The sequence below is a fragment of the Oncorhynchus keta genome, chromosome 14 (genome assembly GCF_023373465.1).
Source record: "Oncorhynchus keta strain PuntledgeMale-10-30-2019 chromosome 14, Oket_V2, whole genome shotgun sequence".
NCBI lineage: Eukaryota > Metazoa > Chordata > Actinopteri > Salmoniformes > Salmonidae > Oncorhynchus > Oncorhynchus keta.
Window position 1 is genome coordinate 30789902 of NC_068434.1, and position 25102 is coordinate 30815003.

Sequence of the window (25102 nt, forward strand, 5' to 3'; positions counted from 1 at the left end):
TAAATATATTTTATGCATGTTTTATTCACTCTAGGGGCCAAAGATAATTATTAGATTCCAACCCAACTGTTCCAACCCAACGGTTATTCAGTGGATGCTAGTATCATCCAGAACAATCAGTCCAATCAAGGGATACAGGTAGCACAGACCTCTCAGAGATATGTTCACTGTCACCACAGTGCTATAATAGAAACAGGCTTTTAGGTTGTTATTTAGTTTGGATATGAAGAATTTCAATAGACTTGACACAACATCAGAATCCATTGAGCCCAACAAAAACAAGTGGACTGATAAGCTAAGTCTTCCTTTTTCTATCTTCTCTCTAGGCACCTCTGGCCCTTTCTACAGTGTGACGTGCTTGACCGACTAAGATGGAGGGCAGTGGCAGTGGGTGGGCTGTAGATCTGGCCTCTCCTGGGCCGTGTGTGACTGGCATGGAGGGGAACACCAGCAGTCAGGTTTTTGAGGTGGCGCTGCAGAACTCCTCCTCGTCCAAACGCAGCCCTCAGTTTGTGGGGGTGGAGCTGCCGCAGTCCTTCAAGCTGGTCATCATCCCCTGCTATGCCCTGGTGGTGCTGATCGGGGTATTCGGCAACTACCTGTTGCTCTACGTCATCTGCCGCACCCGCAAGATGCACAATGTCACCAACTTCTTCATAGGGAACCTGGCCTTCTCCGACATGCTGATGTGTGCCACATGTGTCCCCTTCACCTTGGCCTATGCCTTCAACCCCCGCGGCTGGGTGTTTGGGAGGTTCATGTGCTACCTGGTTTACCTCATCCAGCCAGTAACGGTCTATGTGTCTGTTTTTACTCTCACTGCTATTGGTGTTGACAGGTAAGCCTTGGTCGAGGTGGCTTTAACTATCCTTCATCTAAGTCAGTCTAGACAAAACGTTTTTATTTTGGGTAGAATTGAACACATTGCTATTACATTTCTATGTAATTGTTATTATTATTACGTCATTTAATTTCCGACACAGGTTTGATCATTTATCCTCTATTGACATTTCCTTCATGGTGTTTCAGTATTTGCGGCTGTAACAGAATGATGATTAGGTATACATTCAAGGTCTGTAACATAAAATACTCTTAACAGCTCTATTCAGCACCATAATAAGACTCTTCTATAAACTCAAGTCAGTTGAAGATGATTTAATTTCCACTTCACGTCAATAACAATAAATCCAATAATCTACAGCAACAGTACAAGCATGTGATATCAGCGCGACACAGTGCAACAGTGCAATTACTGTCAGATCATTAAAGCAAAAAACATACCCAAATCACACTTTTTTTCATGCTTGTAAATGAGCTGTTAAGTAGATCTCTTTTCCTGCCTGTTCCTAGGTACTATGCCACAGTTCACCCTCTGAAGAAGCGGATCTCAGTGCTGGCGTGTACCTACCTCCTATCTGGGATCTGGCTGCTCTCCTGTGGGCTTGTGGCCCCGGCTGTAGCCCACACTTACCATGTGGAGTTCAAGAATGAGGGCTTCATCATCTGTGAGGAGTTCTGGATGGGCAAAGAGAAAGAGAGGTTGGCCTACGCCTACAGCACACTCTTCATGACCTACGTCCTGCCTCTCTCTGCCCTCTGCATCTCTTACCTCTGTATCTCTGTCAAGCTGCGTAATTGTGTGGCGCCTGGCCACCGCACCAAGAGCCAGGCCGAGGCCCAGCGAACCCGCAAACGTAAGACCTTCCGTCTGGTCACCTTGGTGGTGGCGGCCTTCGGCGTGTGTTGGATGCCCATCAGTGTATTCAACGTGCTGCGGGACATTGACATTGACCTGATTGACAAGCGCTTCTTCCTGCTCATCCAACTGCTGTGCCACCTGTGTGCTATGAGCTCCTCCTGCTGTAACCCTTTCCTGTACGCCTGGCTACATGACCGCTTTCGCGCCGAACTGCGCAAGATGTTCACCTGCCACCGCCGCATCGGCATCCCTGCCAACAACTGTGCCACAAACAGCGTGGTGCTGTGAACCACTTCATCCCACGCTGCCACCTTTCACTGGATGTGTTCAGAGAATGTCCTGAGGTATTTGGTCCTGGACCATGAAGTGGTTTTTCATTGCAATAAACTGTGCCACAAACAAGGCTGCTGCAAAAATGCGTACTGCATTAGAAGTTTTCAGACATGTGGAAATATCAGAAGTTGGTTGAGCAAGATATGAACGAGCAAGATATGGACATCTTCTGTATGTACAGTGGGGCAAAAAAGTATTTAGTCAGCCACCAATTGTGCAAGTTCTCCCACTTAAAAAGATGAGAGAGGCCTGTAATTTTCATCATAGGTACACTTCAACTATGACAGACAAAATGAGAAAAAAAATCCAGAAAATCACATTAAAAATCCTACAATGAATTTATTTGCAAATTATGGTGGAAATAAGTATTTGGTCAATAACAAAAGTTTATCTCAATACTTTGTTATATACCCTTTGTTGGCAATGACAGAGGTCAAACATTTTCTGTAAGTCTTCACACTGTTTTCACACTGTTGCTGGTATTTTGGTGCAGATCTCCTCTAGAACAGTGATGTTTAGGGGCTGTTGCTGGGCAACACGGACTTTCAACTCCTTCCCAAGATTCTCTATGTGGTTGAGATCTGGAGACTGGCTAGGCCACTCCAGGACCTTGAAATGCTTCTTACGAAGCCACTCTTTCGTTGCCCGGGCGGTGTGTTTGGGATCATTGTCGTGCTGAAAGACCCAGCCACGTTTCATCTTCAATGCCCTTGCTGATGGAAGAAGGTTTTTACTCAAAATCTCACGATACATGGCCCCATTCATTCTTTCCTTTACACGGATCAGTCGTCCTGGTCCCTTTGCAGAAAAACAGCCCCAAAGCATGATGTTTCCACCCCCCATGCTTCACAGTAGGTATGGTGTTCTTTGGATGCAACTCAGCATTCTTTGTCCTCCACACACGACGAGTTTTGGTTTTTACCAAAAAGTTATATTTTGGTTTCATCTGACCATATGATATTCTCCCAATCTTCTTCTGGATCATCCAAATGCTCTCTAGCAAACTTCAGACGTGCCTGGACATGTACTGACTTAAGCAGGGGGACACGTCTGGCACTGCAGGATTTGAGTCCCTGGCGGCGTAGTGTGTTACTGATGGTAGGCTTTGTTACTTTGGTCCCCTTTGGTCTCTCTGCCGGTCATTCACTAGGTCCCCCCGTGTGGTTCTGTGATTTTTTTCTCACCGTTCTTGTGATAATTTTGACCCCACGGGGTGAGATCTTGCATGGAGCCCCAGATCGAGGGAGATTATCAGTGGTCTTGTATGTCTTCCATTTCCTAATAATTGCTCCCACAGTTGATTTCTTCAAACCAAGCTGCTTACCTATTGCAGATTCAGTCTTCCCAGCCTGGTTCAGGTCTACAATTTTGTTTCTAGTGTCCTTTGACAGCTCTTTGGTCTAGGCCATAGTGGAGTTTGGAGTGTGACTGTTTGAGGTTGTGGACAGGTGTCTTTTATACTGATAACAAGTTCAAACAGGTGCCATTAATACAGGTAACGAGTGGAGGACAGAGGAGCCTCTTAAAGAAGTTACAAGTGTAACTTCGTTTGTTGAAGGAGAGTCGGACCAAAATGCAGCGTGGTAGTTACTCATGTTCTTTAATGACGAATAGCGAATACATGAAATAACTATACAAATACAAAAACGGAACGTGAAAACCTAATACAGCCTGTCTGGTGAACAACTACACAGAGACAGGAACAATCACCCACGAAATACACAGTGAAACCCCGGCTACCTAAATATGGTTCCCAATCAGAGACAACGAGAATCACCTGACTCTGACTGAGAACCGCCTTAGGCAGCCAAACCTATGCTACACCCCTACTCAGCCGCAATCCCAATGCCTACAAAACCCCAATACGAAATACAACAAAATAAACCCATGTCACACCCTGGCCTGACCAAATATATAACGAAAAGACAAAATACTATGACCAAGGCGTGACAACAGGTCTGTGAGAGCCAGAAATCTTGCTTGTTTGTAGGTGACCAAATATTTATTTTCCACCATAATTTGCAAATAAATTCATAAAAAATCCTACAATGTGATTTTCTCGATTTTTTTTGTTCTCATTTTGTCTGTCATAGTTGAAGTGTACCTATGATGAAAATTACAGGCCTCATCTTAAGTGGGAGAACTTGCACAATTGGTGGCTGACTAAATACTTTTTTGCCCCACTGTATATGCTGTTTTAAATAAGAATGTTCTTTATTGTTCAGGTTATTCCCATGATACAAACACAGTGATGGTTTAATAATATATGTCCTTTGTTTGGTGTTTACTTGAATTCTACAACCTCAAGGCTGTGACTGACAGTCCTGGCTTGGTGACAAAGGGGACAGCTTTCATCTCAACCACTAACACAAAATGAAACACATTATTTGGTCATTTTGAGAAAGATTGTAATTTATTCCATTTAACCTGGTTTCCATTTTTGATCAATTGCATGGTTAAAACACTCCTCAGTATAGTAGTTTTCATTTCTGGGTGACCGCATTGATGTTGCATCATGCATGTTACATCTTTGTAAATGTAATTTATTTCCCATATTGATGTGGTGATTGTATTTAAATATATAAATAAATGAATAGGTTAGGATTCATCACCCAAATCAAGTTATTAAAATGCAGATGATTGTCTGGTAAAGCAAGTCTGAAGTTGGTATGAAAGGGCAGTCAAACAATTTATATATTATGACATTAATTACATTTTTTGGTTCATCAAACTGTTTCAATAATAAATGGGCGTTTGAGTTGACTCCTGAAGAACATTTGAAAAAGAGAGGATTGAAGAGGAGAATAATTATTGCCATGATCACATACACATTCAAAACTCCTGTTTTTCTCTCAGGTTGGTTATGGCGTTTTCAATGGTGTACACTGTATATGCAAAAGTAAGTGGATACCCCTACAACTTAGTGGATTCAGCTATTTTGCCCACACCTGTTGTTAAGGTATATAAAATCGAGCACACTGTCATGCAATCTCCATAGACAAACATTGGCAGTAGAATGACCAGTAATGAAGAGCTCAGTGACTTTCAACTTTCACCTTTCCAACAACTCAGTTTGTAAAATGTCTGCCCTGTTAGAGCTGCCCCGGTCAACTGTAAGTGATGTTATTGTGAAGTGGAAACGTCTCGGAGCAACAACAGCTTAGCTGCAAAGTGGTAGGCCACACAAGCTCAGATAATGAGACCGCCGAGTGCTGAAGTGCATAAAAATCTGTCCTAGGTTGCAACACTCACTACCAAGTTCCAAACTGCAGCTGGAAGCAACATCAGCACAAAAAACTGTTCGTCAGGAGCTTCATGAAATGTGTTTCCATGGCCGGGCAGCAGCACACAGCCTAAGACCATGAGCAATGCCAAGCGTCAGTTGGAGTGGTGCAAAGCTCACCTCTATTGTACTCTGGAGCAGTGGAAACATTCTCTGGAGTGATGAATCACGCTTTACCATCTGGCAATCCGATGGACAAATCTGTGTTAGGCAGATGCCAGAAGAGCGTTACCTGCCCCAATGCATAGCGCCAACTGTAAAGTTTGGTGGAGGAGGAATAATGGTCTGTGACTGTTGTTCATGGTTCGGGCTAGGCTCCTCAGTTCCAGTGAAGGGAAATCTTAACGCTACAGCATACAATGACATTCTAGACAATTATGTGCTTCCAACTTTGTGGCAACAGTTCGGTGAAGGCCTTTCCTGTTTCAGCATGACAATGTCCCCATACACAAAGGGAAGTCCATACAGAAATGGTTAGTTGAGATTGGTGTGGAAGAACTGGCCTGCACAGAGCCCTGACCTCAACTCCATCGAACACTTTTGGGATGAATTGGAACGCCGACTGCGAGCCAGGCCTCACCCCCGAACATCAGTGCCCAACCTCACTAATGCAATTGTGGCTGAATGAAAGCAAGTCCCCACAGCAATGTTCCAACATCTAGTGGAAAGCCTTCCCAGAAGAGTGGAGGCTGTTACAGCATCAAAGGAGGGACCAACTCCATATTAAGGCCCTTGATTTTGGAATGAAATGTTTGAGGTGTCCACATACTTTTGAAGGTAAATGTTTTGTCAGTGTCTGCAGTCTGGTTTGTACAATTGACATTTAATGAGAAAGCTTGCACTGCATGCATTTGTTTGGACCATTGCTCCCGAGATGGTGAGGGACTCTATTCACAGGTTTGTGGTTATTTATTGTGAATTCTTATGTGGGTCAGAGACCTCATTACCATGATTTCTCAACGATTGTTTTTGACGTGTCTGAAAGTACACTACACTATATTCGAGAGCAGGGCAACATCCCGCGTGCACCACAACTTTCTATGGGCACAAGCGCTGTTCATGACACAAACAATTCACACCCCCCTGGTTGGCGGATTAAACATTTTGCAGGTTTAAAGCTTATTTCCTGTAGTTCTACACATTCCGTCATGGGGTGCAGAGAAAACGTTGCCGTTTTAAAGCTAATGTAATTTCAATTCTATACATTTTGCCATGTATAATGTGTCTTCATGTGATATGAGTGACTCAAACATGAAATCTATTGGTTAAGAAACAGAGTAAAAATATTTTACCTGACATGGGCTAGTTCTAAAAAGCACTAAGGTATGCAATGACCTGACATGACATGACATGACAAAAACAGATGCACTACCCAATTTCAAAATTCGATGATTACAACTTTCAAGAGTAAGTTGAAAGCCAGACTGAGTTCCTTAAATTATATATTTTAACACGCACCCAGTCCTCCCAACAGTTTGAGAACCACTGCTCTAAAGGTCAGACAAGACAATGTTATCATAGAGATTAAGTTACCTAATTCTTCAGAATGTGTATTCAACATTTTTACTAATAACCTGTGAGAAACGTAAAGGTAGCGATGCATTTATTGAACAGACCCCAAACATGCAATTCCCTGCACATAAACAAGTCATTTCTCAGTTAATTAAAAAATGTCTAGGTTAGTGGAGACCTACAGCTATTAGAAGTCTTCAAGCTTTCTTAATAACATACATGACAAAACATTAAGATTTATTATACTTTATTGCAATTGGAACGATCAAAGTGTATACAATACTCTGAATTTAAAAGCAGTATAAACAAAAAGCTCTTAAGGAATCCAGACTTACAGTAATCACAAAAAGTAAATTCTTAGGTGTAAAACCCTTGAAGGCACAATCATAGACATGTGAATATTTCACAAGATTTCTTATTGCTATGACATTACACGAAGGCATAGTTGCAGAAGATGCATTGAGTAGATTACATTGAGACTTACACAAGTTGTAAGGCCATTGTCAGTGTCAAAACCTACCGCTTAATAAGCACTTCAAAGTGCCAAAGGCATTACATCTAACATGGATAAGGTTTATTTTGAAACATTCATAATGCTTAAAAATTGAAATTTCAACTTCATATTCCTCATCTCCAGCAGCTCCCCAACATCAACATGTGAAAATGGCACGTTTATATGTTTTGTAGTAAAGATGGAGGAAGATGGTTTCCAATGACATCATTGTGCACCAATTATTTGGCATTGCCTACTATTTGTTTGATGTAATTGGAAACACTTAGCTCTCATTTTTACTACAAAACATAGGAAACACGATATTCACGTACTGTTTGATGATGCTGGGGTTGTGCTGGAAATGAATATGAAGTCGTACATTTTTTCAATTTCCATATAAAATGTAATTATATTGGAAGCTCTTACTCAAAGTTAAACTCTTAGTAACTCTTGCATAAATATTTGACATGGTGTGTGCACTTATATTTGCATAAATATTTTACAATAGAAAGAAAAGAATGCACAGTGGGTACATCAGTGATTCAACAGCAGTAGATAAAAATAAATACATTTAAAAAAGTGAATCAGGTCTCTCCTTGCTCATGAACATGATCAGTTCTTTCCACCTTGAGGGATTCGAACCAGTGACCTTTTGGTTACTGGCCAAACCCTCTTAACCACATTTATCCATGACTTCAAAATGTAACAAGGGGACGGTAGGATAAACAACTAAAGTAATAAGGTAACTAATGCAAGAAACTGAAGTAAGGAATGTTGACTGACGAGTTTCCAATCAAACCACGAGAATCCGATCACAGGTTCAATAATGCGTCAACGAGCTAACTACACTAAGACCATTGTTTATCCGACATGTTCCTACCACACAACATGGACTTTCTGATTAAGGTTGATGTACTTGTACCTAGCCCCACAATAATTATTATCCATTTTATTTGGTATTAGATTAACTCCTGTGATTACACCAAGTAGTATAGCAGCACCAAGGCAAGTCATGATGATGTAAAGAAAGGAATGACAAACATAACCCTAGAAAACAATGAAAGAAGATCAAGTTTTAAGAATGCAACAAAATAAAACACTAGCATCTTATTATTGAAGCGCTGTGTTAAGGCTTTGGGATGAGCAGATAGCAAAGTATAACTAGCTAATTAAAGTCCACTGAATTGTAGGCACCATGGAGTCACTGTGCAAAGGCCTGGACAGATACATTTCATCAGTGACATGGACATCAACATACCGAGGGCATCCAGTTCTATTCTGCCTGAAGAGGAGACCGATTTAAAATGTTGATTAAAAAAGTACCAACCCAATGACAAGAAATGTGCGCATACGGTAAATTAGTATTAAAAGGAATTCCAGTAGCGTAGTGTTACAACAAGAGCAAAAGCTGGTCAAATAATAGTAGCCTGGAATGATTCATTAATTAGTTATAGAAAAAAAGCATTCCAGCATGCATCCTGGTTTCTAAAAGAAACCTGGAAATTGAATCTCAGCCTGACTCCTCATGGAGACAAAAGTGCATATGAGCAAAGGAAACAAGACCTTCATAGAGATTTCTTGATCCAACACAGTGACAGCAATATAAAACCACACAAACTAAATGGAATATTGGAGTAGAAGCCTAAATCTTTCCCTCCATCCTACAGTTCCCTGGCCCACTCCTCATACCTTACAGGGCCTGCTTGGGAGAGTTGAGGCCTTGCAGGATGCTGGGCTTCTCCTCGATGACACGCACCAGCAGGTTGTCTATGTACTCCTCCAACTCAACGATCTTGAAGTCCTTCTTGGAGAGCTCCGTCTGCTGCTTCACCACCAGGGTAATCAGCTCCTCCTGGGTCAGCTGGGTGTATGGCCCACTCTCCACCTTACCTGGTGCCTGAGGATAGAGCAAACAGAGTCACAGATATTAGCATTCTATCACTGCTTTCAAAAGGTAAATAGACATGAACATGTAGTACCTTCATATTTCCCAGTGAGCTGTCATAGGTCTTCAGCTCTCTCACCACTGGGGTGTTGATGAGAGCATGGCTCTCCATGGAGCTCATGGGCTTCACTGGGTGAGGCCTGGAAAGACAAGATTAAAGAAAACACTAAGAGGGTAGAGCGTAACAATTGTTCACGGAGGTCAAGAGATTAGTTGGAAATGGAATGAACAGAGGTCTATTTCAGTTAGACTCCAGTTACAGAAACCAGGGAAAATGACAAACAAAAACTGTCCCAATGTGCCATCATGAATCAGAATAGGTGCACTGACAACTAAGACTTTCCCCAAGATATATATATAAAAAAAAGAGAACTCAATAGCATATCCCATGCTCACACCAAAACCAAAAATACGAACAATTCCCCTTTGATCCAACATACCCAGCTATCCAGCAATTTGTTGGACATTTGACACTTAAAATCTCTCCAAATAGACAATTTTTAGACTAGACTTGAGGCTTATGGCCCATTACACAGACATAAGTTGATTGATTGAACAGAAGAAAATCCCATGCCGTGAAATGCATACAATCATTGAAGGGCTAAGGGCTGGTTATGACCTCAGAGGGGTCCAGGCTCACCTGAGTGGTGTTAAGTCTGGCCGATCTCCATTGCTACTCAGAACAGTGAGTGGCTGCGCCTCAGAGGTTGAGACCCAGGCCCGTAGCAGGGTCTTACCCTCAGCCCCTGCCTGGGGTTTGGGCTCACCTACTGACTGGGGAGGCTCAGGAGAAGTCAGGTCAGAAGACATGCGGGAGAAGGTAAAAGGGTCTGCTGTCCACTCTTTCCTGGCTTGGGTTTCTACCTTTTCTATACTATAGAGATTTCTCTGTCTAGTATTTTTGGCTTGCAGCTCAAGTTTGACAGATCCTGTAGTGGCTAACCTGATTGTTTCGTTTTCTCTGGGTGAAGCGTCTTGTTTAACCAGCTCACCTCTTCCCATGGCTCCTTTATTGCTCAAATTAGCTTGAGGCCGAGGTGCTGCTCGTTTATTTTTCCTTTGAGAAAATAACCTTTGAAAAGCAGGACTGGGGCCTTCTGGTTTTTCTTCCTCTGGATGTTTTTCTGGGTCACTGTCATTACAACTGGAGAACAGATCGGTTGGGTTGTTTGGCACACAAAGCTTAACCAAATCGTCAGTTGTCAGTCTCTGTTCAAGCTTGTCGTCTTTCTGTGGTCCTACAGAGAACAAGTCATCGCCACTGTGGCTCTGCTCTGGTTGGGCCCATGGGTCTTTAGGCAGGATCTCAGCAATGGGGAAAGGGTCATCAAACGGCTCTTTCATAATGAGTTCCAGTTGTTTTTTGTGAATGTCGCTTTCTACAGAGTCAGTAGCTTTAGCCATCGTTGGACTACTTTCCATGATGTCCGGGGTTGAGACTGCCCTCATCTCGGATCTGTTCTCCTGCTGTACAGTGGTATGCTCTGCTGTTAGCTCAGGATCTGCTTGCTCTTTGCTGATTACACTTTGTCTGGGTTTGGCTGAGGGGATCTCTTTGGGAGTGTTTGGCAGTCCTATAGGTTCATCTGTAGAACTTGACACCAAAACTTGTGGTGTAGGTCTATTAGGCTTTTCTAGTCGGAGAACAGATTTGCCATCATTGGCTGACGAAACAGATGTATTAAGCACCTTCCTTGCATCTTCCCGAGGTTTCACTGAGGGTACATCTCTGCTCTGAGCCATAGGATTTGTAGAGACTAAGCCTTTGGAGACAAAGGTGTTGTGTCTTTCAACAGATGGATTATTCTGTGCAATGCTCTGGCTTTGCTTTTTGTTTGAGTCGGCCTCTAGTCTACGGGGTTTGGGAGGGGGGATAAGCGCTGGTGAACTGTTGGGCCCCACTCTCCTCCAAGATGAAGATTTAACTTCCTGAACTTGTGTCCGTTGCTGGTCTAGGCGTTCTGCTGCCCTCTCCTGCAAGTAAGAATATTTGTCAGTAAGTGGAGGTGCTGGGGGGTCGAAGTCTGCGCGTTCCTTTTTCCTTTGTGAAAATCCCCTTTGAGAAGTAGGACTGTGCTCTTCTGGTTTTTCCTCTGGATGCGTTGAGTCACTGTCATTACAGCTGGAGGACAGATCTGTTGAATTGTTTGGCGTAAAATGTTTAACCAAGTCATCAGTTTTCATTCCCAGTTCTTCAAGCTTGTCCCCTTTCTGTGGTTCTCCAGAGAACAGGTCATCTCCACCGTGGCTCTGCTCTGGTTGAGCCCATGGGTATTTAGGCAGGACTTCCGCAATGGGAAAAGGGTCAGGTTCAGAAAATGTCTCTTTCATAAAGCGTTCCAGTTGTTTTTTGTTATTGTCGCTTTCTACAGAGTCAGGTGAGGGTTGCTTTTCACTGTTAGCAGTTACCTCAGTGTTCTTTGCCATGACTGGACTACTCACTCTCATGTCTATGGAGGCTGCCCTCATTTCTGATCTGTTCTCCTGCTGTACATTGGTAGTAGACTCTGCTGCTTTTGGCTCAGGATCCACTTGTCTCACTGGCTCTTTGCTGGTTAACCTTTGTCTGGGTTTGGTTGCGGGGATCTCTTTGAGAGCGTTCGGCAGTCCTTTACGTCCATCTGTACAACTTGACACCCAAACTTCTGTTAATGTAAGTCTAGTAGGCTTTTCTATCGGGAGAACAGAATGGCCTTCACTGGCTAAAGCAACTGATGTTTTAGGCACCTTCCTTGCATCTTCCCAAGGTTTCACTGAGGGTACGTTGTTGCTTTGAGCCATAGGAATGGTAGAGCCCAAGACTTTGGAGACGAAGGCGTTGTGTCTTTCAACAGTTTGATTAGCCTGTACAGTGTTCTGGCCTTGCTTTTTGTTTGAGTCCATCACTAGTCTAGGGCGGGCTGCAGCTCCAGGTTTGGGAGGGGGGATGAACGCTGGCGAACTGTTGGGCCCCACTCTCCTCCAAGATGAAGATTGAACTTCCTGAACTTGTGTCTGTTGCTGGTTAAGGCGTTCTGCTGCCCTCTCCTTCAAGTACAAATATTTGTCATTGTGTGGAGGTGCTGGGGAGTCGAGGCCTGGGCCATCAACGCTCATCTCTTCTCCAATGAGCTGAGATGTGTATTCCTGCTGTCTCTGATTCACTTCTGCAATGATATGGTCCCATTGAGTCTGTCCTTGTACTCCATGCCTCTTCTGTGGGAACAGGCGATCATAGTCAGGAAGAGGTAGAGGAGGTCTTTTGGCCTCAACCTCCTTAATTGACACAAGAGAGCCACAATTAGCAGACACACTTCTGGAGCCTGCATTGGGATTTCCATGCAGTTCCATTGGGCTGGGGGGCAGAGGAGCTTGCCGCTTCCTCTCAGATCCGATAGGGGAAGATCCTATGGCAGTCAGGTTCTCAGTGCTGCTGCAGGGGGACTCAGAGGTGCTCCTCCGTGTCCTAGGTGGAGCCAGGGAGGAGTGAAGGTTGGAGAACATATCAGGAGACTCAGAAGGGACGCTAGAGAGAGGGGATTCGGTGCAGGACAGGGAGGGAGATTGTTGCCTATGGGAGTCTGAGTTGGGGGTTTCAGGCTGCTTCAGAGACTCCACCAATCTGCCAAGGAGTGAAAACAATGCTTGGAGGTCAGTGTCTGACCGTCACAATATACCAGAGTTATGAACATGCCCAGCACAGCGGAAATAGTCAACACACCTCTCATGAGTTAGCCTAATCTTTGTGTGGTGTTTCATTCCATCAAGATCTTATCTTCACATGTGATGATGCACCCCAAATGCTTCCAAGAAAAGAATGTCGGAAGAATGTGTGCTCTTTCCAGGCTCTCTCTGTTCTTTTCTATTCTTTGTTCTTCATTTGGAGCCCTAATGATGATAATTGTGTATACCCAGAGCCTTTTCTGTCTGATATTTCAAATGTTCATATTCATTTGTTTCAAAAGGAAAGAACAATCCAGTTATGACAAATATCCTATCCTGTCTGAAACTGCGAAAATTAACAGGGACCCACTCAAACATTCTGACATTATTTTCTTGAAAGGAGAAGGTTACATCATCACACCTGGTAAAGTCTTGATGGAATTCAACATAATTTGGAAATATTGTAATTCCCACAATTGCCTTTCTTTTAAAAACACTTAAAAAAAGGTAGTTAAAAAAACATATTACATTTACTTTAGGACGGACCATTTAATAATTCTTGTAAAAAGCTCAAACATAGGCTAGTAAACAAATCCAGATTTATAATGTCTGAATTTCAAACAAGAGTAGGCTATAGTGAAACTAAGTATTTTCTCCTTTAAAGGAATTGGGCTATATTGAGTGGACAACTCACCATTAGGAAAGAATGGTTCAAATAAATCCAGAAAACAGAAATAGATGAGTGGAAAAACAAAGCGTCGTTTTCCCTAGCAGACATTTTCAGTGTAGTTAGTCACCCTGTGCGAGCGCACGTCATCACTTCCAACCTGTTCTGCACCATACCATCCCGTTTCAGACACACACACAGGTTCCACACTACAGACCAATCAGCACACCGGCCAAACAGGTCCATCACGCGCCAAATGGAATTCCTTTCAGGCTTTTAAGAGCCTTAAGAGAATCAAGAGGAACAAAGAGATGAAACTAATTGCAGCCAGCATAGATTGGAGACATGGTCTGGTGTACAGATTAGTTCATCCTGATCCAAACCACCATTTGATCACTAAAGTCACCAGACAACCAATTGTAACTGAGAATAATAAACTACTAACTTCAGTTGTATATCATATCAAGCGAGGAAAATAGCACCACAGCTGTTCAATCTGGACAATATACAGTAATTTCCATGAAAAAAAAATATTTTAAGAGAGTTATAAGAATGCAGTAGTTCAGTAGTGACAGTTTGGAAAATGGTTGATAAAGGCTACCAAGGCAGTAATTGTAATCATTTGCATGTGCTGGCTCTGAGGTAAAAAATTCCACCACTAAATATTTAAAAATAACATGAAAACTACAGAGACAGAAAAATGTTATTGGTTAGTGTTACCAGATCAGTAGTGAAATACATTGTGTATATAGTAGCTCCACTTACTATTGTGTTCCGGCAGAACATCAGGTAGGCCTACATTACATTAGTAGGCTGACATCAAAACTCACAGCAGATAGAAGGCCAAATCCTAACTTGAGATCTGCACTATTAAAATCATGCATTGGTGGGAGATTTGAGCAATGTTTGGACATACTTACATTTACATTTAAGTCATTTAGCAGACGCTCTTATCCAGAGCGACTTACTTATTCAGATCTCAAGTTAGAAAAGAGCTGTAAGTGCATGAGAACAAGACTGACACCTACCTGGGCTTGACTGCAGACACCTTGGCAGTGCGGTTGGAGTTGAAGACTGCAGCGCTCGGGGTGTTGGTGCCGCAAACACCCTTCTGGTGGTCCACCGGGCTCTCCTCAAATGGGATTGGAGGGTCTGGACTGAGGAGAATATCCTTGAGTGGGTTGGCAGCATGGCGAGGGGCAGGAACAGGGACCTCCAAATCTCTGGTGCTGTGACTGGGAGATGGGTTGTGCCTCACCTCATTGGCGACACTCTGCTGCAGCTCTTCCTTCTTCTCCTCCTTCTTCCTGATCATACCAAACAGAGAGGACAGCCTCTCAGTCACAGAGGCCTCCTCCTGTTGTTTCTGCTCCTCTGCCTTCTTGGCCTCCTCCTGCTGCCTCTGCTCCTCCCCCAGCCTCTGAAGCTCACCCGCCTTCAGCCGCCTTCTTTCTTCCGCTAGCCGCTTCCGGTCCTCTTCCTCTTCCTGCTGCTTCTTCCTCCTTGCCTCATCCTCCTGGAACCTCCTCTCCTGCTCCTCCTGTTTCTTGCGTTCCTCCTCCTGTTTCTTGCGTTCCTCCTCCTGTTTCTTGCATTCCTCCTCCTGTTTCTTGCATTCCTCCTCCTGTTTCTTGCATTCCTCCTCCTGCAGTACCTTGAGCTGCACTCTTTGTTTCTCCTCATTACGTCTCTTCTCCTCAGCCTGCCTCTTCTCTCCCTCTTCCTGAAGGCGCCTTTGCTCCAGCAGAGCCCTATCCCTATCTGCAGACTCCTTTCTGTAGGTGTTGACAGGGGCGCCCTTGAGGGAGTCTACGGCGGCGTCAGATGGTTGCCTGTGGCTTCGTACATCCTCCACTGAGCCCTGACCAGAGCTGTTAAGGCTGAGGGTGGACCCAGACATGGGTTCTACCTCCTCTGCATACACATGATTGCCGTTGATGCACATGCTGTTCGGGTCTTCTTTCTGCTTGGATCTGCCCAGAAGAGAAAAAGGTCCTGTAGACACTTTGCTGTCATTGCTGCCTGTGCGCTTGTGGCCCAGGAACTTGAACTTCTTTTTAACTGTAGATAGAAAGAGGTTACTGCATATGCCAATTATCATTACTCAAATATGAAAAGGTCAGCAGATAGTCAAAATGTTTAACTGAAATGAAGGAGCTCACCATCAGGAGAATCCACATTGAGGCCAGAAGAGCGACTGCCACCGAGGGATGCGTTCTTCTCAGGAAGAGTGCCCAGTGTGGACATGGACTGGGAGACATTGCGCTGCAGGTTGGATTTAGGGGCAAAGAGGGACTTTAGCTTGGATTTTTTCTTGGCCCCAGGGGACTCTGGGCATACTGAGTGGGAGTCAGCCTCTCCCTCGCTGTCAGTGACTACCTGGCTGAAAGAGGGCACTATTGCAGAGGCAGAGTCAGAGAAGCTATCCTTTTTTTTCCCACGCACTTTGTCCTTGAGCTTTCCGATGCGGGAGCGTGGTTTGTCTTGCATAGAAAGGTCAAACATGCTGGCTGTTAAGTTGTTTCTCATGAACTGGATGTCCATCATCACTTCCCCTCTGACCTTGTCCTCCTTCCCATTCTTATCCAGCAGTTTGTACCAACTGAAAATGAGACAGTCAGAGAAAGAACAAGATTAGATCCTCCTGTTCAATTAATTAAAACTACTGAAGATCAAATATGACCGGAATTGTTTATTACGCAACCAGCGACATTTGAATTAGCCTAGTTTGTGGTCAAACATGACTTGATAAAAATTGCAGAACTATAAAAAGGACAGACCTATGACATTTCTAACAGTTTGAGGTCAGGACCTAGAATAGATCTAGCTCCTCTAGTGTTGACGTAAATAGGCTGTAAACGAATTGCAGTTCAAATAAGTGTCCTTTGCTTTGTGTATACATGTCTCTTAAGTGAAGACCAGACACATACATGCCATTGACTGGCATGCACCCTGTTCCAGCAACCACTGGGCCAAACAGATAAAGCAGCCAATTACTCCTTTGTTCTGCCTCTGCCCTCATTTCCTCCCTGTTGAGTACATTGTTTATGCCTACTCAGAACAAGGGAAAGGCAGAAGTGTTTGAGAGCCTTTCACATAACCATGACAAAACAAGCAATTAGTATGCCCCGTCACACTGAGTCTCTGTGATTGCAGAGACTGCACTGAACAAAAGCACTGCTAGGATTTTTTGGTAAATTAGTAGACAGGTAACGCAAAGTATAGCTTCACAAACTGTCCCCCAGGTGAGTTCTCACCTTTCCAAGACCAGAGAAACACATCCAATCCATCCTGGAGCAATTTTAGTGCAAGTCTCTTGCAATAGGCTTTTATTTGTTTTGCATATTCAGTGACTTGCAGTATGCCCCTAGTCTTTTCACATATTTAATTAAGTTATCATATAAGTGGAAGTAAACATTTTTTGGACTGGCTTATAAAAAGGCAGCCAAGAGGCTAAAACTCCCTGGTTAAATCCAGTGTAATCACTGAACATCAAGGTCAGCTGAGACCAGGAAAGCATTCACAGGGTCAGAGTTGTGATAGATAAGTTGGGGCTCTAGTGAGCAGTACACACATTCTTCCCTGATGACATCATCCATCCATAAGCAGGAAAAGGTTCAAGGAAAACAAAAGATAGCAGCTGGTCACATTTTACTCATGGTAGATCATTAGCCTGTGCCTACATTTAGGATGCATTCAGCTGAAGTTCTGTACTTTGCTGGGCAGTGATCAAGTCAAATTGTCACAAGCGCCGAATACAACAGTTTTAGACCTTAGCATGAAATGCTTACTTACAAGCCCTTAACCAACAATGCAGTTCAAGAAATCAAGTTAAGAAAATATTTACTAAATAAACAAAAGTAAAAAGAAAATCAAATCAAAAAGAAAATACATTTAACTAAGAAAATCCCATTGAGAACCAAAGTATTTTTCAAGGGAGACCTGGCCAAGGCAGCAGCAATCGATGCAATAGATAAAACATACATGATCCAGCCTAAAAAAACAAACATTTACACTACTCTGTAACAGCCTCCCATCAATATTTTAAATGATTTCTGTGGCACTAACATATCTAGATGAAGCATGGATCATAGATTATTCCATGCGTCTGGTGCACAAGAAGAGACGGCAGTCTTGCCTAATACTGTGAATGTATAACTAGGCTATATTTATTTTATTTTATTTATTTCACCTTTATTTAACCAGGTAGGCTAGTTGAGAACAAGTTCTCATTTGCAACTGCGACCTGGCCAAGATAAAGCATAGCAGTGTGAACAGACAACACAGAGTTACACATGGAGTAAACAATTAGCAAGTCAATAACACAGTAGAAAAAATGGGCAGTCTATATACAATGTGTGCAAAAGGCATGAGGAGGTAGGCGAATAATACAATTTTGCAGATTAACACTGGAGTGATAAATGATCAGATGGGCATGTACAGGTAGAGATATTGGTGTGCAAAAGAGCAGAAAAGTAAATAAATAAAAACAGTATAAAAACAGTATGGGAATGAGGTAGGTGAAAAAGGGTGAGCTATTTACCTATAGACTATGTACAGCTGCAGCGATCGGTTAGCTGCTCGGATAGCTGACGTTTGAAGTTGGAGAGGGAGATAAAAGTCTCCAACTTCAGCGATTTTTGCAATTCGTTCCAGTCACAGGCAGCAGAGTACTGGAACGAAAGGCGGCCAAATGAGGTGTTGGCTTTAGGGATGATCAGTGAGATACACCTGCTGGAGCGCGTGCTACGGATGGGTGTTGCCATCGTGACCAGTGAACTGAGATAAGGCGGAGCTTTACCTAGCATGGACTTGTAGATGACCTGGAGCCAGTGGGTCTGGCGGCAATATGTAGTGAGGGCCAGCCGACTAGAGCATACAAGTCGCAGTGGTGGGTGGTATAAGGTGCTTTAGTGACAAAACGGATGGCACTGTGGTAGACTGCATCCAGTTTGCTGAGTAGAGTGTTGGAAGCCATTTTGTAGATGACATCGCCGAAGTCGAGGATCGGTAGGATAGTCAGTTTTACTAGGGTAAGCTTGGCAGCGTGAGTGAAGGAGGCTTTGTTGCGGAATAGAAAGCCGACTCTGGATTTGATTTTTGATTGGAGATGTTTGATGTGAGTCTGGAAGGAGAGTTTGCAGTCTAGCCAGACACCTAGGTACTTATAGATGTCCACATATTCAAGGTTGGAACCATCCAGGGTGGTGATGCTAGTCGGGCATGCGGGTGCAGGCAGCGATCGGTTGAAAAGCATGCATTTGGTTTTACTCGTTTAAGAGCAGTTGGAGGCCACGGAAGGAGTGCTGTATGGCATTGAAGCTCGTTTGGAGGTTGGATAGCACAGTGTCCAATGACGGGCCGAAAGTATATAGAATGGTGTCGTCTGCGTAGAGGTGGATCAGGGAATCGCCCGTCATTGATATATACAGAGAAAAGAGTCGGCCCGAGAACCCTGTGGCACCCCCATAGAGACTGCCAGAGGACCGGACAGCATGCCCTCTGATTTGACACACTGAACTCTGTCTGCAAAGTAATTGGTGAACCAGGCAAGGCAGTCATCCGAAAACCGAGGCTGTTGAGTCTGCCGATAAGAATTTGGTGATTGACAGAGTCGAAAGCCTTGGCGAGGTCGATGAAGACGGCTGCACAGTACTGTCTTTTATCGATGGCGGTTATGATATCATTTAGTACCTTGAGTGTGGCTGAGGTGCACCCGTGACCGGCTCGGAAACCAGATTGCACAGCGGAGAAGGTACGGTGGGATTCGAGATGGTCAGTGACCTGTTTGTTGACTTGGCTTTCGAAGACCTTAGATAGGCAGGGCAGGATGGATATAGGTCTATAGCAGTTTGGGTCCAGGGTGTCTCCCCTTTGAAGAGGGGGATGACTGCGGCAGCTTTCCAATCCTTGGGGATCTCAGACGATATGAAAGAGAGGTTGAACAGGCTGGTAATAGGGGTTGCGACAATGGCGGCAGATAGTTTCAGAAATAGCGGGTCCAGATTGTCAAGCCCAGCTGATTTGTACGGGTCCATATACAGAGGGTACCGAGTCAATGTGCGGGGGGGTACAGGTTAGTTGGTAATTTGTAGTGACCATGCACAGCTAAACAAAGAGTAGCTGTTATTTAAAAACATTCTATGTGGTTCATGTAAAATATCAGTGCAACATTACCCTGTTACTGGTGTACTAAAACAAACATGACCAGACATGATCCTGCAGGAAAAGTCAGGAAACATGCATGGGAGAAAACCTCGCCCACCTTCCATAAAGCTCAGCAGAGCACTACAGGACTCCTAAACTGTAGGCTAATGAAAGCTGTGCTAAAACTTCTCCAAGCATTTACTAATCTTCTTCCCAAAAATGGGTCATGCCAAGTAAAACAGCACCTACCAACTTCTGTTTATGTAGTACTAGATGGACTGAACACATCAGTGAAGGGATGTTATGAGTTTAAAAAGGAACAACGAGTTGACAAGATACATGTGATAATGTTTACAGATAAATAGAAAACCCTGGCCCTGATAGAGGTGTGGTGGTCTGTCCTGTTGGACCGGTTCTCTGAGAAAGTGGTAGAGGCACAGACTTCTCTGAAGTATAATGATTAACATGTCACAATCTAATGATTAGGGTTGGGCAGTATCCAGAACAGTGGGTTAACTGCCTGTTCAGGGGCAGAACGACAGATTTGTACCTTGTCAGCTCGGGGATTTGAACTTGCAACCTTCCGGTTACTAGTCCAACGCTCTACCCGGCCGCCCCAGCATTACACTAAAGTAGGTCAGTAATATAACACCATTCACTGCTAGGGGAAACAAACAGCAACATCCAATACCCTTTTTGTGTTGGAGAGGAGCAAGAAAAGGCAAGTGAGAAGGAAAGTAAAGACTAGTAGAGAGAACTTTGTCATCAAACTATACAAACAGATTTAGTCAAATCTAGATAAGGCTCCAGATATGAGTGTATAATAAGCAAGTGAATTAGGTAATGGAGTACTGTACAAATGCTGCCCGTGTGGCAGCCTAAACAGAGAACATTTTACACAGGAAGATATGACTAGTCACTCACTGCCCTCAACAACAGCAATTGACAAATAGCCTACAATTCAAAAGCCAGCCAGCAGTCTTAAATATTAAAATCAGCGTCCTTCGGTCTAGAAAACAGTGGCTTTTAAATGAACACTATTACATAAGGCAAGGGTGTGTACATTTTTCTTGAATTATTCATGGCTTACCATGTTATGAAGCTCGTTACACCCATTATGATGGGCCTATCCCATCATTGTTGTGAATGTCATCCATGGATCCCAGCTCAACAACATGTCAGTGTGATGGTGTGATTAACCCTCTGCTTTAAATAACCTTGTAGGAACATGGGGAATGTCAGGAATGTAGACACTGGTCAATATTCCTCTTAATGAGACATGGCCCGACCATAAGCATTACCTGATCCAGCTGTGAATGCCAGAGATACAGTAGGCTTCACAGTTAACACTAATGAGCTGGAATTTCCCAACTACTTCCACTCTTTTCAGAGGGAATTCCTCAAACAGCTAGGTTAATAATTAGGCTGGGTTCAGATATCAACTCAAGTAGGCTATTCACTGTCTTGACTCAACATAATCAGATTGCTTTCCCACCAGCTCCATGACTCCACACACTCAGATCTTTTTGCTTCAATCAATAGAGTTACTTACTCGGTCTTTTTGCGGGCGCTGTTATCGTGTAGATCAAGTAGGTTGATCACAGCTCGTCCCAGGAGCTTGTCCAGTCCCACCAGAGCTCTGTGCATTACTATGATGTATAGTGTGCAGCGTTCAGCATTGCCATGGTGGAACAGTGGCAGGTCAAACGTTGCTTCTTCCTTCCATACCGGTGCGACACATTTCTCGGCAACCGAGGTAGAAAACTTGTCTTTGGCCACCTGCATGATGGCATAGGCATCGTTGGTTCCATTCTTTCCTTTGATCCTCAAATTCCTGGCTTGGAACACGGTCACCTGTACGCTTGTGGGATACCACTGCTGACTTTGGTCAGCCAAAGACATTTTCAAAGCTTTAAGCTTTTACAAAAATACTAGTTTTGCAAGTTAAGATATCACAGCGACTTTGTTCTCACTTCAAGAGACTGACTCGCCAAACGGTAGCTCGTCGTCCTCTATAATGTCGACTCCAACTGATTATATCGTAACACTTGACACGCCTCCCCAGTTCACTGTTATACACCGTCCACGTACGTAGGCCACACGGTGACTATGCCAAGGATAATCTGAATAATGTAGCCGACCTTATATAGCTATCAGGGTCAATTAATGCACGCATGTGTTTGTCCTTACTAACCTAACGTTACTGGGTATCTAGCTACTATAACTAGTTAAAGATTAAATGTCGCCAAGAACTTGCTAACGTACCCCCCCCAACAATCAAATTATACTCTGCTATGTCATAGAAAGGTAAAATACTAATACAACGGCTATCCACTGACTGCAATACTTGCTTTTCACAGCATCTCTCTTCTTGTTTTGACTTGTTTCATTGTTGAACAATAAACTTCCTCATCAACCATTGTTTACCGCCCATACTCTCCCACAACCTATCTGATTGGTAAGGATTTGCGTCAATAAATGAAAGACCTACCGTGATTGGACAGTTGTGCTGGTGCCATTGTAACGTGAATTACGCAGTCTTTTCATCGACACTAGGCACAGGTCTAGGATCAGTTTACAATCCCTGAATCCCCAGGACGATGATGACCTTCCTACACCCTCTCAGCCTTACTGAATTTCTGTCGTTTGCTCTGTTTCTTGGTAAACTAAACGGAACAAATTGTCATTAAACAAAAAATGTGACAAAGGTTTCAGCTTTGTTGAACACACAGGGTAAAGAAGTCACAAATTATACCAGAACGATATTAACGGAGGCTTCAGAGACAGCTGATACTCTGCAGACAGCTGATACTCAGACAGTCTGCAGACAGCAATAACTGAGTTTGTCTCAGACTTCTTCATTCGCATTCATCTCATGCTCATATCAGAGAAGCATAATTGCACCATCAGTATGAGAACAATGACAAGATACGAAGTTGTATTTTTTTTAAATTTTGCATCAGTTTTTTCTATAAGGCACAGTCTGAATTTCTTGAACAATATATTATTGAATTAAAAACAGTTATTTGTCACAATCATTTCATTCTGATGTCACTGTGACAAATTAAAATATAAATATACATACAACATTTTGAAATCTCCCTTTTTCAATTTGAGATGAAAGTGGACACAAAACTTGGAAATCATTTAGGGACCTATCACCAATGTGATGAATGTTAGTAAATGGATGAAATGTAAATCTGGGTAACCATGAGTGAAAAGATGACACATTTTATCATTGTGTTCTTGCACATTTTGACATTTAATACCTAATGTAAATAAGTGGAATAAGAAGTTTTTTTTTTCTTCCAGTGACAATGTGTTGTAGAAGGTAAACTCATGAATATCAGACACAGGTTATATAAACATGTTGTGACCAGCCACTACTGCAGGTTTAGCAGTTTGACATCCCCTCAACAATTAAATATAATACATGTATTCACGTATGTGATACCACTGCTTTGTACTTATCACAAATCTGAGCTTTGTGAGTTTGAATTATTAACATTAACCCAAAGGGAGATTTCAGGACCTAGAATAAGAATACAATCTATGAAATGCATCCAATTTGCTAAACACTGATATTGAGGTAAGCTCTGCTATTCTACAAAATTCTTTGGCATAATCATTTCCCTGAACACATTGGAGTTGTTTAGAGGAGCTTATCTAAGATGCAGTGAGTTGTTGCATTCTTACACACTCTGAAAGAATACTCAAGATCAAAATAGCATAATATGGTTTTACACAATATTGGATGATAAAGTGTGTGAAGAAACATGAGAGAATTATGTAGATAACATGAATCAGTTCTGTCATAATTTATTTTGCCTTTACTCTGAGCTTTGTACCTTAACAGAACAAAATAGTGTAGGGGTAGTTGATTTTTACTTTAACAAGCTTCTAAGCCATTAGTTTATGAGGTAAATGTGTGTGTGTGTGTGTGTGTGTGTATATGTGTGGGGAGCGTGGGGGGTCAGTAAGCACTTACTGTATCTTGATTAATGTGTTAGAAACCAGAGCCATTTACCACATGATTTAACAAGCGTTAACATAGTCTCCTGATACAGATGACAAACTGAACATGGTTTTACTGATGCATCCCTTTGACTTGTCAGCGCATGAACAATGATGTTTGAAATCCTGGAGGGGGCAGTGTAAATCCAGAGATTTGAAACTCCGAGGGTGTGAGAGCACAGGGGTGCGTTCAGTTCGATTGAACATTTGGTACACTGTGTAACCACTTGTACTGAATGACACATTTCCCCAAATTGTTCTTCAACGTTCTTGAACAGACTTTGAGGTACGTTTTCTCCGTTTGGTGGGGTGTGGCTTGAAGCAGTGAGTGACATATTTAAAGGGTAGCGGCCATGCTGACAGCGTTCCACAGCCCACAACCCAATCCCTCCCTGTTTTGAACTGGTCATTCAGAACAGCACTGTTTCCGTTTAATTGAATGTTACAGTACGTTTTTATCCCGAACTGAACATAGGCCAGTAAGGGAAAACGGAAAAAGGAAGAAGGATGTGGCAGTTCATATGAAAAATAACCAGGAACATTTCCGAGTACATGCCAGGGTCAAAGAAACGCTACTCTCAGTTTATTTTATCCAAACACCGATACTTGTCCAACCTGTTCATGAAGGGGAGAAGTTCCCTCTCAGTGCTGATGCGTATTTGAATCTGAGTTTTAGTAAAAACATATTATTTTACAAACTGCATTCTCTCATCCGAGATTAAGGATCTCACACACAAACACATATTCACGGAAGCACACACACACACACACACACACACACACACACACACACACACACACACACACACACACACACACACACACACACACACACACACACACACACACACACACACACACACACACACACACACACACACACACACACACACACACACACACACACACTAATACAAGTCAACATAATAAGAGCAAAAGGATTCTTCACAGAGGCTATGCACAGCCGTACTGTAGAAATGGACAATCTCAGATTCCATTTCATGCTATAGTTGATATGCACAGAATAAGAATACAACTGCAAATTGCCCTTTTAAGGTATCCAAAATCAACATCTTATGTCAATTTTAGACTTAGCTTGTAAAACTTCCTGTGAATAAATGAGTATTTTAGGTACACAAAAGACAGGCCTTGAATTCCTGGCAAACCCAACAAACAGTTCATAAGTGACAGAGATGAAAGTACATATCCCTGTGATGGAAGCAAAAGTAAGAAGCAACACAACCCCATGATCTATCTCCAACCCCATGATCTATCTCCTTTACACATTTAAAATAAAAACATCTTCATGACCTGAATCCCAATTTGAGATCCACAAGTGATACTTGAAGTTCTTTGCAATTATTTAA

General features: G+C 42.9%; 2 protein-coding genes across 4 annotated transcripts in view; one reads left to right on the forward strand and one right to left on the reverse strand.

Moving 5' to 3' along the window:
* The first annotated feature begins 371 nt into the window (after positions 1–371).
* The window catches only part of LOC118393200 (prolactin-releasing peptide receptor-like), a 377063-nt gene continuing 352332 nt past the window's right edge, over positions 372–25102 (forward strand). The window contains exons 1-2 of one of the 2 annotated variants that reach the window (XR_008063918.1): positions 372–838; positions 1351–2493. Coding sequence is in view for 1 of the 2 variants with exons in the window: in XM_035785639.2 (XP_035641532.1) it covers positions 372–838; positions 1351–1987 (1104 nt within the window). In the remaining variant the exon portion in view is untranslated. Of the gene's footprint in view, positions 839–1350; positions 4572–25102 lie in introns of those variants that run through there. The other variant, XM_035785639.2, reaches the window with a different exon arrangement.
* LOC118393202 (rab11 family-interacting protein 1-like) lies at positions 7058–22159 on the reverse strand. 2 transcript variants are annotated; one of them, XM_035785640.2, is made up of 6 exons: positions 21274–22159; positions 15737–16176; positions 14603–15635; positions 9906–12866; positions 9300–9405; positions 7058–9217 (listed from the first exon to the last, which is right to left on the reverse strand). In XM_035785640.2, exons 1-6 carry the CDS (start codon positions 21621–21623, stop codon positions 9011–9013), a joined length of 5097 nt encoding a protein of 1698 aa, XP_035641533.2. In that variant the 5' UTR covers positions 21624–22159; the 3' UTR covers positions 7058–9010. The 2 variants fall into 2 exon arrangements, with proteins under 2 accessions (XP_035641533.2, XP_035641539.2); XM_035785646.2 differs by lacking the exon at positions 9906–12866 and having other exon boundaries at positions 21274–22138.

Coding starts and splice junctions, on each gene's coding strand:
- LOC118393202 (XM_035785640.2), bottom strand. CDS start 21,623: ATGTCTTTGGCTGACCAAAGTCAGCAGTGGTATCCCACAAGCGTACAG. Junction 9,406..9,905: donor CCAGACTTAACACCACTCAG/GTGAGCCTGGAC, acceptor TTGTCTTTCCAG/GCCTCACCCAGTGAAGCCCA. Junction 9,218..9,299: donor GCTCACTGGGAAATATGAAG/GTACTACATGTT, acceptor CTCTATCCTCAG/GCACCAGGTAAGGTGGAGAG.